At 41.5% G+C, this 18,307-nt stretch overlaps 1 protein-coding gene across 1 annotated transcript; it reads right to left on the reverse strand.

Annotated features, from left to right (window-relative positions):
- Window positions 1-599: 599 nt before the first annotated feature.
- LOC117439951 (jun dimerization protein 2-like) lies at window positions 600-11,771 on the reverse strand. The gene is made up of 5 exons (XM_034076100.2): window positions 11,641-11,771; window positions 10,539-10,591; window positions 3,534-3,751; window positions 2,058-2,162; window positions 600-1,498 (listed from the first exon to the last, which is right to left on the reverse strand). Exons 3-5 carry the CDS (start codon window positions 3,726-3,728, stop codon window positions 1,307-1,309), a joined length of 492 nt encoding a protein of 163 aa, XP_033931991.1. The 5' UTR covers window positions 3,729-3,751; window positions 10,539-10,591; window positions 11,641-11,771; the 3' UTR covers window positions 600-1,306.
- Window positions 11,772-18,307: the final 6,536 nt, after the last annotated feature.

Below are 18,307 nucleotides of genomic sequence, written 5' to 3' on the forward strand. Positions count from 1 at the left end.
TGAAATAACATTACAATATTAGTATACAATTCTACAAACAAATCAATGCTACCAAGTCTTCTATCAAAAACACAATTAAGAAAAGAGGTCAAAGCATGTTTACAATTAAAGGTGTTTCTTTATGCTTTAAAGAAAGTAATGTAAAGATGCATTCTAAAATATTGCATTAATGTGGTAATAATCATGCCTGGTAGAAATAAATTCATAATTGACCTTTACTGAGTTGCAAATGAAAGTAAAGCCCTGTGTTTGGCAATGTGCCTCAACCGAAGAAAACATGATTGCACAACCTTCGTCACTTGATAGTTTAAGTGTCATGATTGGGAGGAAGTAATAACCTACACGAATTTTCACTGAAATCTTGCATGTCTGATGGGGTAATTGCAAACAACATGACATGCTCTTTCTTGTAGTTTAGAAAATAAAATTTAATCTATTCAGGGTAACAGTCATACATAGCAGATGCAGGTCCATAACAGACATTGAAATACTGCTCAGCTGAAAAGAGTGCTGCTTGTTTTCACAGCTGTTAGACAGCGCAACATGACAGACAAAGACTGGAAAAGATTGAAAAGACAAATCACATCAAGTGATTAACAAGCATTTCATATATGTTTATGTATACAAAGCAGTATAAAACAAGTACATAACGGACAGACAACAAGTCCTAAAAACAAGGGTGTAAACATTTTGTGTATATGTGCTTTTTATGACGCCAGCGTCACCACAAATCGGATCAACCGGTAACTGCCATCGTCGAAGGCAGGGTAAAGAAATCAACATTACAAAAAAAAAACTCTACTCTGTTTGGTGTACTTGTATTGAGTATTATGTCCTAAAAACTCTACACCTGTATATTTCCGCTAGCATACAAAGGGAAGCTGCATAAGCCTTTTTGGGTATCTGCATTCAAAAATGCCACACAATCTACTCAGGGCTTTTGTAACAGAGCACCATTTTGATATTAGTGTGTTTCCTCGGCGTTGTTTCCAGTCGTACTCTTCTTTTTCCATTGGTCCCTTTTATGTAGAGATGGTTGAAGTAACATTAGGCACAGCGGGTGTCAACAACAACAACAGTTAATGTGGAGATGAAACTGGATATTTCCAGTCTTCCAATGGACAGAGCCAGCTCATGTAGCAGTACTAAGGAAGCCCTACAACCTCAGGTCTTTGGGCAGAGTCTCCAAAAGTCTTGGAGCTCAAGTGCTTGTTTAGATATTGCCAGTTATGTTTTTCATTTGAAATGGCTACCACGTGGTGCTAGTTTGGGCGTCAGGGACTCCTGCGTCCCTGGTTTCCCGGTTTCACTTGGCGTCGGTGGACAGCTGCTCCAGAAAGGGGTTGGCCTCACTCTCAGGAGTTTTGACACTGTCGGTCCTCACGATGCAGGTGGGCCGGTGGAGATTGAGCATCACCATTAGCTGCTGCCTCTCCATACGGAGCTCCTCGATCTGGGCCTTCAGGTCGGAGTTCACCACCTCCAAACGCTCCGACTCCTGGACAAAGATGTTGAATTATGAGATACTACCAGACAAATACAATGTTCAGAGTACTTTCATCAGCTGTTCAGGTTAACTTAAAGGTCCCCTATTATACTGTTTTTCATCAATATATTATAGGTATCAGATATATACAAAACATGTCTCTGAAGTGTTTGGCTCGAAATACCAAACTGATCGTGCATTGTAGCATCCCATAATTCCCTCTGTTTCAGCCCTGTTTCCAAAGTGCTGATTCTCTGTCTGTTAATTTAGATGAAAATAAGGAGCCACTCCCCACGCCCCTCTGAGAGATATTTGGTTAAAAAGAACACTGGTGCTCTAGGAGGAGATTCAGGTGATCAGGTGGGGGGGGGGGGGGGTTACCTTGGTTGGTGATTGGCTAATGGTTTCACAAGCCAAAATATCGTTATGACATCACAAAGTGGCCAAAATCTGATCAACTCATTTTCAGACAGGTTTTTATATAAATGGATCAGGACAACAAGTGAGAGAATCTTTTGTCACGTTCTTGGCTTCCATTCTTAACCTCTGCAATGCTGTGTCATGAACTCACCCTTTGAAGGAAGTCAGTCCGTTCCTTCTTTTTGTTTCGGCATCGCGCGGCAGCTACTTTGTTTTTGTCTCGTCTTCGCTTCCTCCTATCATCATCTTCATCCATCTGCAAACGAACATTTTATCAATAAACCTACAACCAATAGTGGTAATTGCCTCACCAAAACAACATGCATGTTGTGCAACCTCTATAGATCACATGATGTAGTCTTGTTAGATGTGCCAAGAGCAAGGACTGTCTCAGGTGAGACAGCTTTTATGTGCGCAGCTCCACTTGCTTTGAACAATCTTCAGCAAGAATTGAAACTGAGCAATCTCATTCCTCTGCATGTTTTTAAAGCTAGGCTAAATGAAATGCTTGCTGATACTATGGGCACTTGTAAATGTCTATAAATATGTATCCTGTAAATATAATGTATAATGTCCTTTATTGTTTTATGTTTCATGTGGAACCTATATGCTGCAGGTCTCCCTTGAAAAAGAGATCTATGATCTCAATGGGACCAATCTGGTTAAATAAAGGTTTGAAATGAAAAAATAGTAAATATTGTTGAGCACTGGAGGGGGGGAAATTCAACATACAAAATGAACAAGCCAAAGTATACTGTATTTTCAGTTTACCATACTATGTTTACTGATCATCAACATTAATATAGTAATCTGCATAGAAATATTTGTATTGTCTTCACACTCTATCCTCAAACAAGCTCAGATCAATGCACCTACAACTACTGACAATAACATTTTATGGATAGAATATATATTTTATACCAACATACCGTATATATTAAGCCTACTGTCAGGACATTAACTGGTACCAGAATATTAAAGGTGGGGTAGGTAAGTTTGAGAAACCGGCTCGAGATACACTTTTTGTTATATTCCATGGAATGCTCTTAACATCCCGATAGCAATGAATATCTTAAGTGCTTTGACAAAAAATCCATAAAAAATGTCATCTGTGGAAGCCGTGGCGCTGTAAAAAGCACGACCAATCCGTTTAGCCGGCCCGGCTAAAGTAACTGGATGGCCTACCTGCCTGTCAGCCTTTCATCTGTGCACAAACTTATCTCGTGCCCTCATTGGTCATGTGCGCGTTCGTGTGTGTTGGAGGAGGGGCTCTGTAAGGAAGTGGCAGATTTGTTCCGGCTGTGTATTTTCAAATTCTAGCGCACTCGAGCTGGTTTCTCCAAAATTACCTACCCCACCTTTAAGTATTTCCGTAATTATAAACCTCTCTTTTTATATTCTTTCCATTATTTTATTTTAATGAACATAAATCTTGAATTGCTTGCGTTTGATTAATTTAAGAATGATTACAATTACAACTGTAAACTTAAGTATATTTTACAGATTATGATAACAACTGCCTTAAAACATCCTGAGTCTAAAACCCTCCTTCTTCTTCTCTACTGTCTGACTCGATGTACATCTTTCACCTCCTGCTGCACTAGCTCTTCTTTCTCCCCCTCCTCACCTCTGTCTTGATGGCCAGCGGCCTCTTCCCCAGCCGCCCCAGGAAGTGCAGCGGGGACAGCATGGTGCCCAGCTGGTGGAAGTCGGCTAGCTTGAGTTGATCAGTGAGTGTGGTGGCCGAGATGCCCGCCAGCGGGCCCAGGCAGGGCAGGGAGCCCGCCGCCATCGAAGGGTCAGGTATCTGTCCTGGCATCATGTCCGACCCGGCCACCACCGCCGCTACGGGAGAGAGAAGAGAGGGAGAGAACGATTAGGATGAGAGAAGTAAGCCTTAAAAGGCAGTTGTTGACAAAACAAATAACCCCTTTTTGTATACGCAGTGGAAAGCATTTAAAGACATGTTTTAAATGTTCTACTTCTTATTGCCTTAAGTTCATAGTACAGATAATTTTTGGGATTTTGAAGAGGAATATTGTATTACCCATTTGTGTTTCTGCTATGGTCGTGAGCCATACGTTTATACCCAGTTCCCTTTATCAAATTGCCCTCTGTTATCTTTATTGTGATCTTGTAGTATTAGCATTCCATCCAAAACAAGTTTCATTTACTGTTGTCTCTCCTTGTCATCGGACATTGTATACAGTAGATACGGGTTGCCGTTTCCAGGAATGCACTCAAACGATGACAGCTTTGACAGCTGTGTTATCTTCTTAGTCAGCAGTCGATGAAAAAACAAACTCCAGACCATCGGCAGCTTCACACTCATCTCTGTAGTTTCACACGCAGAGGGAAGCCGTCTGTATGAACGCATAAATACAGGACCATCTACACTTGTGCAACTAATAATTAACCGAGTGGCTTTCGTCTTGAATGTTTCGTTTTGCAAGAGGGGATTCAAAGGATATCAAAAGCACTGGGGTAACGCTCATGCATTCCTAAACACTTTCAACAATTTTGGGTCGTTTTAAGAGGGTTGACCACAGCCCTTTTTAATGTAATCAGGGAGGAATGAGGGAAAGAGGGGAGAAAGAGGAGAACTTGTGCAGGCTTAAAGGAAGTGGCTGGAGAATTAAGACGTCTCTCTAATTACTGTAAGACCAAGAGTTGGAAAACTTCTGTTCGCCAAATAAAAAACAAATGTTACAGATGGGAGCAGTGAAACATGAGCCGACTGTACCCAGCCCATCCCTGCAATCTCTGAGGAGACCAGAGGATTTTAGAAAGGTCTGACAAGAAACACTCTTATTGTTCAGTAGTTATAAAGGAATAAAGTACAACATATCCAGTATGTGAAGATGAGGAATGGTGGCAAACATTAAGCTGCTATTTATCATATTCTGATGATGAAATTATGCTTTTGTGGGACAATTTTGCAAATAAAAACCACTCCTACTTCAATTACTTTGGCATGCTGACAAAATGGCAACTGGGATTATCCGCCGAACCTAAAGCAACGAGGTGTTTTTTAAAGATGAATGTTATCAGTGTGACTTCTACGAACAGCTTGATTCCCATTTGCCTGCAGAGTATGAATATGAACCTCTACATGTTGGGCACAAACCGAACAAAGATCCTCTCATATGGAACCAACAAAGACGAGTATTGTGGGGCGCTGCGGAAACAGCTGACTCTGCTGGTGGGTGACTAGCTGACAGGCCCACTGTATTGTAAGTCAAACCAAGTTTTTCTTTCTTTGCTACTTTTTTTTTTGCACAGCTGAAAGACTCGCTCTAATACAAAAGTCATAGAGGAGGGTAGTGAACAAAAAAACTAGGTTATGTAACTATTCTAATGTACTCCACCCTGGTTATGGGCTGGTCTCAAAGTGTTTTTACAGTTGGAGTTAACTGTCGTCGAGCATGGCTGAATCCAAATCAGCCCACTTTTAGAGAGAGGGAATCAATCCTGAAGCACAAAAGTGTTCTGTCACACAATACTTTAAATGTATTTTTCTTTCTTTCTCGTCAAAATCGTAACTAGTTAACAATCAGTAGGCACAAAGTGATGGGTATTGTTGGTGGGAGATTCCTGTAGCATCTAAAGCCTTCATTAGTACCTCAAACATTAAGCATTGCAGTACATGGACGGTCAAAAGTCACATGTCAACACTATTTTGACCCGTTCTCCACCACCTCCAGTCTGCATGATTTATTCGCTCCAAGGACAAGTTGGTGTGTGGAGCCAGTGTCCAATGAGCCATTTTATTATTTAAATCCTGACTGCCCCCACCCTCCCTCTCTCCCTCTGTATGTATACTCCCATTTACACTGCACTTGGCAGCAGCCTGTTGTTTTTGCTGAAGAGGAAAAGAACAAGACAGCCCTGGTAAAAATCTCTCTCAGACAGAATTCCCTCTCTTTTAAACTCCCGGGAGATGTGGAGGACTGGAAAGTGCCAAGGCCTTTCTGCAGAGAGGCTGTCTAAGAACAAGACAAACCATATGAGAGCTAATGCACGGGTGAATGAAAGAGAAAGAACTATTCATGGGCTGAATTGACTTCATTTACTATGAATTGTTTGGTCCATCAGATTTGATGACTTGTGACAAAAGAGTAAGCCCGGCTTTTTCTTACATTGCTCATTGCTGACCAATAACTGTGGTGGAATTCAAAAGATGCAATGCAAAGTAACCCCTGGGCCGGGAGAACAGCCACAGGAACTGAAGCGCCCATTAGGAATGACAGCACATCGCTTTCAGAGCCAAAATAGAGTCCAATATCCAAGTTGGCCAGACACTCGGGACTGGTTAACAAACTCAGTTTGGGTTCTGTCCCAGACAAAAAAAAGATGTCAATGGAATTCACACTAAAGAAATAAGGAATAATCATGTATTATGTCTATCAGACCAGCTCATATACAGTACATTGTAATGCAAGCCTTCTCAGTCAGACATATTGCAAGGAAAGCCCCTAGTCAATGCTGTGGCTTGTTGAAGCATGCAGCGGAGACCAGACCTCCACACACACACACACACACACACACACACACACACACACACACACACACACACACACACACACACACACACACACACACACACACACACACACACACACACACACACACACACACACACACACACACACACACACACACACACACACACACACACACACACACACACACACACACACACACACACACACACACACACACACACACACACACACACACTTCAGTATTAAATACATAAACCTCATATGTGTCTGCATGACATCAGATCACACAGAAACCCTAAGGGGTGGTTTTTCCAGCGGCCTCCGAAACAAAGGTGATTTGATGTCTGATGCAAGACACCTTTTAATTATGAGACATAAAAGTGACTAACACACCAATCCTGGCAATTCATGAAACTGTTGTAAACTCACACAGACTCTGTTATAACAGTGTGTGCATATGTTAAAGCTGTTCCGTCTCTTTCAACCTGCCTTCAAGTGTCTCAAAATCCCCCTTGCAAATTCAACAGCCCGCCAAGCCTCGAGACATGAAACCCTTAAGAAGTCTCATCGCTACACGGGGAACATTCGCTGATGCGTGTCTCGCACTGCCTAATTATGACAAAAAGCATGAGTCTAAGTGAATTTTACATTTTTCAAAAGATGGGTGTTTTTCTCTTTTCTTTTTGTTTGCTGTCCGCTGGATTAGTGGTCAGCGTTTGATGATGCAACGCCGTTACTATGCTTTTGCAGTCGAGCAGAAAAGCCAGTGCTGCAGCTTTTAGGCCCACACTGGCCTCAAACAAAGACACCTACACAGCCCGGCACCGAGAGGAGACGAGCTGAAGCCAAGGGCGGGGAGCGGAAATGTCATGTATTAGTTATGAAATATAGGAACGTACACAACGAGAGCTCTGGCTTCGATCCAAAACTAATCTAACTGCATGTGAGCCGCAGATAGTTGGAGGTGTGTGTGAGGGTCCCTATATGTAAGCATGTCCTATACTGTGTCTACAATCTGCTGCGTTCTCTGCTCACACACTCGATCTGTCTTCAACTCCACCAAATGTGTCCATTTCCGGAGTCTTTCCTGAGAGCAATTAGCAGTGCTGAGGAATGTAGTCCTTTACCAATAGCTAGCAGCACGACTGGAGGCCCCATTATCCTCGCCCCTATAGAGACGGGGTGGGGGGGTTACAGAGGGGTTTCAAAGGTTACTCGTTACCTTTATATACTGCTGCTGCTTTTTAAATAAGGCATTGCATGGCGCACATACCACCAACATCTTGCAAAACTCTTGCAAACAACTTCCCCAGCGCTCGACACGAGTGCTGAAAGTGAACAATGAGCGCAAAGGCTCGGGCCAAGGCATGCTCTCTAAATCTGTGGCCAAGGTCTGAGCGATCATCATTATCGTCTGCACTCAGTCAGGCTGTGTGTTGAGTTACAGCCTTTCGCAATCCTCAGAGGAAACCAGGGAATTTGGCACCGACTTTCCTCGAGGACGGGACAGTCCAAATATACAGTATCTACATTCCTCCATCCCCTCATTATATTTTCATTGGAGGGACAAGACACAGGCGCTCCGTAATAACGCCTGTTGTTCTCATTGTGCCGAGGTCGTCTCTGGTCAGTAAACTCCGAGGTGACGGTGTGTGGGAGTGGAAGTGATTATCACAACAGAAAATAGGATCCTTTTTTATTTGAGCTTTTATTTATTTTCAGTCTTCCAGGCTAAAAATTGAACCTTCCTATAGCAATTCAACACAATGATGAACATTTAACCTTGTGCAAAATTGTGAATGATGATGAGAAGATCAATGGTAATGAGGGAGCTTCATTTCCCCCCTCACATTTACAGTTTGCGAGCTGGAGTAAGATAAGATAAAATGGACTTTTATTAATCCCTCGTGGGGAAATTGTTTCTCTGCATTTGACCCATCCTAGTATTAGGAGCAGTGTGCTGCCATTTTGAACGGCGCCCGGGGAGCAGTGTGGGGAACGGTGCCTTGCTCAGGGACACCTTGGTAGCACCTGGTCTTGCCGGGACTTGAACTGGTGACCTTCCAGTTGCCAAGCCAAGTCCCTATCGACTTCGCCACCACCGCCTCTGTACAGTGCATGCAGAGGTTATAAATGAAAAAGCACAAGGCCAGGTAGTTTAGCTTTTGCATTTAATTGTAGACTAGACTGCAGCCTTATAATGAAAACAATATTCCAGTCAAATGGAAACACAAAGCACCTGCAGATCTGCACAAGGCATGAGGACTGTGGCTGCCTTCATTCGAACATTACTATGTGATCTTTGGCTGGATTCCTGCTCGGCCTGCTTCATGCCATGCAAACAGTCACACATCTATATTCTGCATCTGGGTGGTCCTGGTTGAATTATTATATTGTTGCTATTTTTCTCCATGCTGTAAATCAGGATTAGACTTTGCATGGCACTGAGCTTTGGCTTGGCTCAGACATGGATTAAATGAATCAAAATACAAAAAATCAGACAAAAGCCAGTTCAAACGTATGGATTTTGCATCAATGACAAATCCAAGGCAAGTTATGTGTAATCCCTGACAATAAGATATTGGCCAACAAAGTCAAGAAAATCAGACTTAATACAGCCTGTTGAAGCAATCACCGTCATTATGTAACATGTGGTTTTCACTTTAATGCCGCTTCATGTTTTTTCCTCCGATATTTCCTCATCTGCCGCACGTCAAGCACACGCCTGCTCTGACAGAGCAAGCCCCAGTGTCTTCAATGAGATTTGCAAAGCTTTTGTTCATCCCTGAGGCTGCAAGTCAAAGCGTCAATGTGTAGGTCGACATCTTGAGTCTGGACTGCAAAAGGAGATAGCTGACTTCAAGTCCAAAATTATTTCAAGAAAACGGAAACCCTAACTGTTTAAATTAGCCTTTCACTGTGCTCTTTTCTTTAAAACTACACTGGCTTTAATGTCTCTCTGCTACACCTTTGGACATTTGGGTGTTTGCTTCCATAGTGGACATCTAGCCTGACACTGTTTCTACAGACCATGTGGAAAGGCTCATGGAGACTACAATGTGATATTGATAATGTGATACAGTGAATAGCTGCACCCCCCCAGCATTAGTATTAGTATCATTGAGCCTGGCTGTTGCATAGTTGGCTCTCTCGCCTGCAATGCGTCTGCTGTCTGTTCAGTGTACTGGGGTGCAGCTCGGCAATTCCAGCTCTCCAGAGACGCACTGGAAGGCATTTCTACTTAAAATAAACCCTGTGCGCCCACGTCCAGTCTCTCAGCCCTGTCGGCCCCGCGCTGCTTGTCGGCTCGCCAGCCCTTCCCCATTAATCCACTGACTGCAGCGTTCCATTTATGCAGAGACCATCGTATGGATGTGCCCGGAGGCGCTGGGACATTTAAACCCTCTTCAACACACTCTCCTTCACTTCATAGATAAAGACACAAATGAACCACATAAATAAAGAACATACAAATAGTTTCCCCTGCATGGCATGTTGTTGTATGAGCGTGCACAACACCAGCTGGAGAGCATGCACTTGCTCCACAGGAAAACATTGAACCTATGAACTTGCAAGTCACAAACCCACACGCACGCATATGATCCGCCCTCACCATCATATTTCCCATTCCATGATTGGCCTTTAACCCTCAGGCCAACAAGGGCAGATATCTAACGCTACCTCTGGTCTGGATAGAGTTACTGATACACAGCCAAGTGTAAATCTTTTAAAAGACCATCATGTAGACAAGAGGACAATATTTACTGGCTCATCACAACAACAACAGTGAGAAAAGGATTTATGTGGTGATATAGGAGTAATACTGGAGTCTGTTTCTAGTATGCATATTCACAGGAGAGATCACTCACACAGTTTCCCTTATCCAGTGGAGTAAAACATAAAAAGCATGTGCACTACTATCGGCCAAAGCAAAGATTACAAATCAGAGCTCAGATTCTTCGCTTTACTCACATGCTGCCAAATAAACCTCACACTTAATTTACATTACTTGTGTTCCAAGGAGAAACAGATTTGCCAAGAAGATTTTTTTCTGTTCAGAAGTAAAAACTCAAGAGAGCTTCCCTGAATAATTGTATCTTAAACTATTCTGAAGGCTTGGTACTTACTCAGAGGAAAGTTGTCAGTCGTCTTCTGTCAATGATGCAACTGTGTTTGGACGCTGTAGAGAGGTAATAAGATATGAATAAGTGTGAGTACTGAGCAGAACAAAAACTATATTCACAACTGATTAATAGTATTAGTGAATTATCGAGCAACAGTGCTAAACATCCTCTTTTTCCTGTTTCTTAAATGTGAGGATTTTCTACCTTTTCCTATGTTATGTCATAGTAAATGTACTCTCTCTGTGGTTGATCTGATCTGACCTTAGGCTCTGGAAAACTGAATAATCATTAGTTAAAAAAAATGATGCATAATACAATTGATAATTTACTTGAAGCCCTTTTTATTATGAGACTCACTGGTATACAGTTTGTTTTGCAAATCTGGTATTATTAGTGTATGCATCTTGCAGCTGCATGCAAAGTGTTGACTCTCCAGTGTAGTTAAAACAAAGGTAGATGAACAGTATACGTGCTAGCCGATTATAGTGTTACAACATAATATGCACATGGCATGAAAAATACAGCATTAAAACAATTGAATATGCATATTTCTTCAATGTAAAAGGGATAAACGCGTGCAGTTTGGTGCAGCAGACTAGCTTAGCTTGCAGTTACGTAGAAACCCCACAGTGTGTGTAGCGTTACATAATCGTCTTCACAAGGCTAACCGACACTTCTCCTGTTTAGCAACACTGACATTAAAACTGCCCTGATGAAAATACCTCCAGTTCGTCCCAAGCTGGTGTTTAATTTAGCAAACATGTCTGCAAATAACGAGCTGCAAAGCGACTGTTGCTACAACAGTGATAACTACAACCTATTAGCAAAATAAAAGACTTCTGCCGTAACACCACGGAAAACTTTAAAACTATTTAAACTGGGTTTTTTTATTGCAGAAATAAGTCAATATACATCCTCTTAAAAAATATTAATATGTAATATTAAAAAGCATACATGTCACAAACCATATCCAGCGTGTCTCTAACAACGTGGTGGGAAAAGTGTAGAAAATATGCAATAATGTCAAGCCTGGACCAACATTTAGCTAACTATTAGCACTAAAACAAGAAAGGGATACAACAATAGCGATGGCACTCCGTCTTACCTGGTGTGCGTCCAAAAATCCGCAGTAATATTGGAACGGTGTTGGGAGTCGGATGCAGGTTTTGGGACTAAAAGGGGCCGTTGCATCAGCCCGTTTAAGTACTGTGTGATCTTGTCTGAGGGCTCAGGAATGCGGAACTGCTGTCCCAGACGTAAGCATAGATGAAAATAATGTAAGAGGAGGTTTGTTTGCTCCACCCCTAGCAACCAAATAACACACACAGACTGCAGGAGAGGAAACTTTCAGATAGAGAGGCAGACAGGGAGAGTGAATGCACGCCTCCAGCCATAAAACCAGTCACTAATAATGCTGTAAACAAATACACTCATGTTAGCTGCAGGTGTTTTATTATTTGGGTTAAACTCTAGAGCTAACATCACCATGCTTCATAATTAAGGAAACGTATGTATTGTGCTGGAAAGTAAATGTACTGAAGTATTAAACCACAGGTGTCCAAACTATGGCACAGGGGCCAAATGCGGCCTGTTGTCCATAAAAGTCTAATGGGATTGGACTACGGCCCACACCTGAAACTTGTGCTTTTCTTATATTGTACGTCTTAAATATAGGCCTATATCTAGACATACATTACACAGTAGTATTCATGTGTTAGTAGGCCCTTTCCAAGCCATCTAAAATATATTCTGTCAATTAAAGTTGACATTTTTTTCTAACAAATCTTAGTTGATAAAAATGACAAGCTTGAAATATACCTTCATATTTCCCCTTATTATAATCAATCTGATGCTTCTGTTTCAAGGAATGAGCTGCCAATACTTTTGTTACAAAATAAATGAAACCCGATAGAGAACTGGGATGTAGGCTTTGATTGATTTTGCTAATAACTTAAAGGTGGGATAGGTAATTTTGGAGAAACCAGCTCGAGTGCGCTAGAATTTGAAAATATCTATAGAATATAAAATATCTATATACAAATCTGCCACTTCCTTACAGAGCCCCTCCTCCAACACACACAAATGCGCACATGACCAATGAGGGCACGAGATAAGTTTGTGCACAGATGGAAGGCTGACAGGCAGGTAGGCCATCCAGTTATCTGACCTGGGCCGGCTAAAATGATTGGTCGTGACTTTTACAGCGCTACGGCTTCCATAGATGAACATTTCTGTATGTATTTATTGTCAAAGCACTTCATCATTGCTATCTGGATGTTAAGAGCATCCATGGAATATAACAAAAAGTGTTTCTGAAATCAATTACATACCCCACCTTTAACTTAACACATGAAGCAATATACCTCTACTCGAGTGAGTGGCCCAGCACTTCGTATATTTTTCTGTATGTGGCCCTCAGTGAAAAAAAGTGTGGACTGCCCTGTATTAAACTATCTACTCCGCTACATTTCAGAGGTACATATTCTACTTTTTAAGTTTCTTTGTAGATCCAGATAAATTATAAAAATAGAATCAACAAAAGCAAATATGGCATATTACACAGTGGCACAGTTGCCCAATAACCCAAAACCGGTCTCAGTGGACTTTACAGAAACAAACGGCATTGTAAACAAAACAGGAAAATAATAAAAGACAAGATAGAGTATAACATGTAAATAAAATGAATTAAGATACAAGAAAAGACAATAGAAATACAATAAAATGTAGGAACCAGGAAGACGTACATAGGGAATAATCTAAAACCAGCTCTAACTAAAGGCTTTGTTAAAAAGGAAGTCTGCCTCTCTGATAAAAACAGGACGTTTGCCTTTGTGGATCCATGGAGGTAATTTGCAAACTAGGAGTGTATGCTATAAATAAAAAACAGCTGCAACATTTAAGTGATGAATGGACTAATGCATCATTATAATTATATACTATATGGCATTCTTAAATGAGCCATTCTGCATAATGAGTACTTGTGTCACAGTATATTTTTACAGTGAGATCAACAGGATTTTGAGCAACAAAAGTATTTATTTTCCTTTCTAATACAGTATGTCTTTGAGATTATTCAAACATGTGTAAGGATGTGGCTTTGTTCCCGATAACTTTCAGAAGTTGTTGTTAAATGACTGCGTTACCCCAAAATAGGGAAATTAGCTCTTACAGGGAAATGAGAGTTATCAACAACCCGAAATTACTCAAAAAAAATTCAGTCTACAAATGACAAACACAAACCAATTTAAGACCTACTGTAAAAATCAATATGCATTTTTATGTGATGAATCTTTTGGAAGAGCATAGTCACCACTTCCTGTTATATCCCTGTTAACTATTAACATTCAATCTGGTAAACAGAACTTAACTGTGATTGTTCATGCAAAGGCAAAAATGAAAGTATTTCACCTTGTTTGTCATCCTGTACCCGGAAGTTTTTATGCTTTCAACGTTGCATTTGGACTTTTGAGTAGATTTATTGTGCGTTATAAGACTGAAAGGGAAACACACTATTACTTTTCTCAGACAAATTCACAGAGAGCAGAACTCTTATTATTTCAGGTGCAGAAAGTTTAATGCCCAAGTAATGCAGTAAATCTTGAAGAGTTTTTGCACATGTAGCTTTAGCTGCTGAAATCCATTTTTATTTTCTCAACTTAATAAAGCGGTTACTTGATTCATAACACACACTAAACACACATGCACAAAATAATGGCTTCTAAAGGAGAAACTTCAGAAAGTTCCAGAAATCTGAAACTGAACATCTCCCTCTGCTGCTTCCCTCTAGTGTGGCCTGTTGTCACTACATCCTGCTGCTCTGCCTTTATTGAACTAAAATGTGTCTGTTTGTAGCACATTATGGGGACATGAAGTTATACTCTTCTTCAAGCACTAAAAGAACAAACCTCTGAAAAACAATTCCTAATTGATTTTGGCTATTTCTCTTGCTAATTTTCTATTTGAATGTTGAAAGTTCTGCACACCTAGATGTATTTTTCAATATAGCCATCTTTATAGCTGTATAAATGGTGCCAAATTACATTACATTACATTGCATTTAGCTGACGCTTTTATCCAAAGCGACTTACAATAAGTGCATTCGACCAAGAAGATACAAACTTGAAGAAAACAGAATCATATAATACATCAGGTTTCATAGAGCTAAACATTTCAAGTGCTACTCAACTGGCTTTAGATAAGCCAGTCCTGTATTAGTATATAAGTGCTTTGTTAGCAATTCTTTGTTAGTAATTCTATCGCTCGAAGTGGAGTCGAAAGAGATGAGTTTTCAGTCTGCGCCGGAAGATGTGCAAGCGATCTGCTGTCCTGATTTCAATGGGGAGCTCATTCCACCATTTTGGAGCCAGGATAGCAAACCGACATGTTTTTGCTGATGGGAACTTGGGTCCCCCTCGCAGCGAGGGTGCAGCGAGCCGTTTGGCTGATGCAGAGCGGAATGCACATGCTGGGGTGTACAGTTTAACCATGTCCTGGATGTAGGAAGGGCCAGATCCATTCACAGCATGGTACGCAAGTACCATTGTCTTGAAGTGGATTATATCAGTTACTGGAAGCCAGTGAAGTGAGCGGAGGAGCGGTGTGGTGTGGGAAAATGTTGGAAGGTTGAAGACCAGACGAGCCGCTGCATTCTGGATGAGCTGCAGAGGTCGGATGGCACATGCAGGTAGACCAGCCAGGAGGGAGTTGCAGTAGTCTAGGCGTGAGATGACGAGAGCCTGGGCCAGAACCTACGTAGCTTTCTGGGTCAGGAGGGGACGTATCCTCCTGATGTTGTAAAGCGTGTATCTGCAGCAGCGGGTTGTTGCAGCGATGTTTGCAGTGAAGGACAGGTTGTTATCTAGGGTCACACCCAGATTCCTTGCAGTCTGAGTCGGGGAAACAACAGAGGGGCCGATGTTGATTGTTAGGTCAAGAGTGGGATAATCTTTACCCGTAAGGAAAAGCAGTTCAGTCTTGTCAATGTTGAGCTTGAGATGGTGAGCAGACATCCACTGAGAGATGTCTGCTAGACAAGCAGAGATGCGTGCGACGACCTGGGTCTCTGAGCGGGGAAAGGACAGAATTAATTGGGTGTCGTCAGCGTAGCAGTGGTATGAAAAATCATGCGGGCTAATGACAGATCCGAGCGAGTTTGTGTACAGGGAGAAGAGGAGGGGACCAAGAAGAGAGCCCTGAGGGACCCCTGTAGTTAATTGACAAGGGTCGGACTCTGACCCTCTCCAAGTTACCTTGTAGGTGCGGTCTTTGAGGTATGAGGTGAGGGGGGAAAGTGCAGAGCCTGAAACTCCAAGTTCTTGGAGAGTGTGAAGGAGGATCTGATGATTCACCGTGTCGAATGCAGCAGACAGGTCCAAAAGGATGATGACAAAGGAGAGGGAGGCTGCTTTAGCAGTGTGCAGTTCCTCAGAGACAGCGAGGAGAACAGTTTCTGTGGAGTGACCTGCCTTGAAACCAGACTTGTGCGGATCCAGAAGGTTGTTCTGATGGAGATAACAGGAGAGTTGTTTAAAGACAGCGCGTTCAAGTGTTTTAGACAGGAATGGGAGGAGAGAGACAGGCCTGTAGTTTATAACATCGGACGGGTTGAGAGTGGGTTTCTTTAGGAGAGGGTTTACTCTTGCCTCCTTGAGACTGTTTGGAAAGTGACCAGAAGTTAGGGAAGTGTTAATGAGATGGGTGAGAAACGGTAGAATATCAGGAGCGATAGTCTGAAGGAGGTTTGAGGGGATAGGGTCCAGAGGACAACTGGGAGGACGGGCAGAGGTAATGAGGGTAAGAACCTCACTTGGAGAGAGAGGGGAAAAAGAGGTTATTGTGTGGGTGAACGGTGGGACTGGTGACCCAGTGGTGAGTAAAGGTGAGTCAGAAAAAGAAGAGCGAATATCATCCACCTTTTTTTCAAAGTAGTTAACAAAGTCGCTTGACAGAAGGGAGGAGGGGGAAGGGGCTCTGGGGGGTTCTAAGAGGGTGGAAAAGATGGAAAATAGATTGGATCTTATCTTGAAAGAAAGTGCTTTTTGCCTGAGAGATCAAATCTACCGGTGCATTACTTTACAAATATCAAAGTCACATCTGAACTGCATTTACATTTCAGAGAAAAATACAAGTTGTATCCTCCAGCTGCCTGAGAAAAATTGTGTTTTAGTGTTATTTAAATAAAAAACAACCCATTCATCCTGTGCACCTTTTATTAAGTCTCAGGTTTGGATTCATTACTATTATCAAAGGAGAGATTTCTTTTTTGCACGCTGCCATCTCAACTGTTCCACCGAGAACAAGCCTCTGAGTTATTAGAGGCTCGCCGAAATACCCCACTCTGTTCCTTTTTTTAGATTCTAATTTGGTTCTGCTGTGATTTATGTCTCGCATCTGAGGGGAGGTCGGGGGGGGGTGCGTCACCGTCACTTTACATGGATGACAAACTCTAAAGGGGGGGCATTTGGGGTTAATAAAGCAGAACTGAGCCGAAAAGCAGACATATTTCATAAAACAGGAGGGTCCCTTAAAATGTGCATCTGTAGACAGTTTCAAGGTTTCCTGTCGCAGGTGTAGACTTTCAGCTGAATTCCTCGGGCCTGCAGGAGGGCAGCCAGAGATGTCACTCAGTACATGCACACACATGGTGCTGCCCTGTTTGGCACTTTAAGCCTTTAAGAGGGGAATGGTCCCTGCCAAGAACAATAAGCTTTGATAATGACACACTGAAAAAATATACCATTCAGGATATGCAGACCAAGTATGCAGAGCACGTTAATTTGTCCCACAAACGTTTTTAAAGAGCGTCTATAGGAAAGTTGTAGAAAGGCTTACTTGCTGCATGTCCATATAACTTTATCTGTGCTTAAGTCAATGCAACCCAAATCTACTAATGGCAAGACACGTGAATAAAAGTGTACTTAATGGAAAACAATACAGCAAAAGTTCATATAAAGTCAGACATATTTTTTAAACTGATGGACCCTCTAAATACTTATCATAAATGTAACAAAGTGATGAAGTGCTAAACTGCTTTTATTCTAATAATGTCCAAAATGAACCCTTATTTTTAGCTATTTTTATTTACTGATTAACTTCATTGTATTTCTTGCTTCTTTTTGAGATTTTCTTTATATTGCATTTATTTTTTAAGAGACCCTTTTTGAATACACATGATGCCATGATTAATTGTAATGTTTGTTTGGCAATATGTGATGAGTTATTTTTCATTTTTATGTGTAAAAACTTTGAATAAACATTTAGTTTTTGTCTGTTCTGATCATCCAGCAAGCCTTTGCATTAAAACATAATCTTCTTTGCACTTTCCTTCAGCTGCCTGAATGATGAAAGGCGACTGAGAGCAGTTTGTGGTTTTGCAGCTCTGCCAAACTGTTGCAGAGTCTTTACTGCGTGGGCGTCTGAAGGCAAGTTAAAAACAATAGGCAAGTTAAAAACAATGAAACAGATTTTTAACTTATTTCTTATAACTAAGAAATGTGTGTTTCTGTCTCTCTAACGTTTTATGACAGGTATTTACACACACACGTGTTGTCATTTGTTATGCATAAACACCAGCATATCCTTAACATGTTATAGTGCTCTTTACTTGAAGATGTGAACAAGTCAGTCATATTTTTCATAGTTCTTCTACTTGATATACATCTGCAGGGTAAGTTTAAATTGTTTTTGTCACAATATTATCCTGAACCACATCTTTGGGAAATACCCACAAAACCAGACACCTCCAGACACAGTCTTGACTCATCGTTCACCAC

The sequence above is a fragment of the Pseudochaenichthys georgianus genome, chromosome 24 (genome assembly GCF_902827115.2).
Source record: "Pseudochaenichthys georgianus chromosome 24, fPseGeo1.2, whole genome shotgun sequence".
Classification (NCBI taxonomy): domain Eukaryota; kingdom Metazoa; phylum Chordata; class Actinopteri; order Perciformes; family Channichthyidae; genus Pseudochaenichthys; species Pseudochaenichthys georgianus.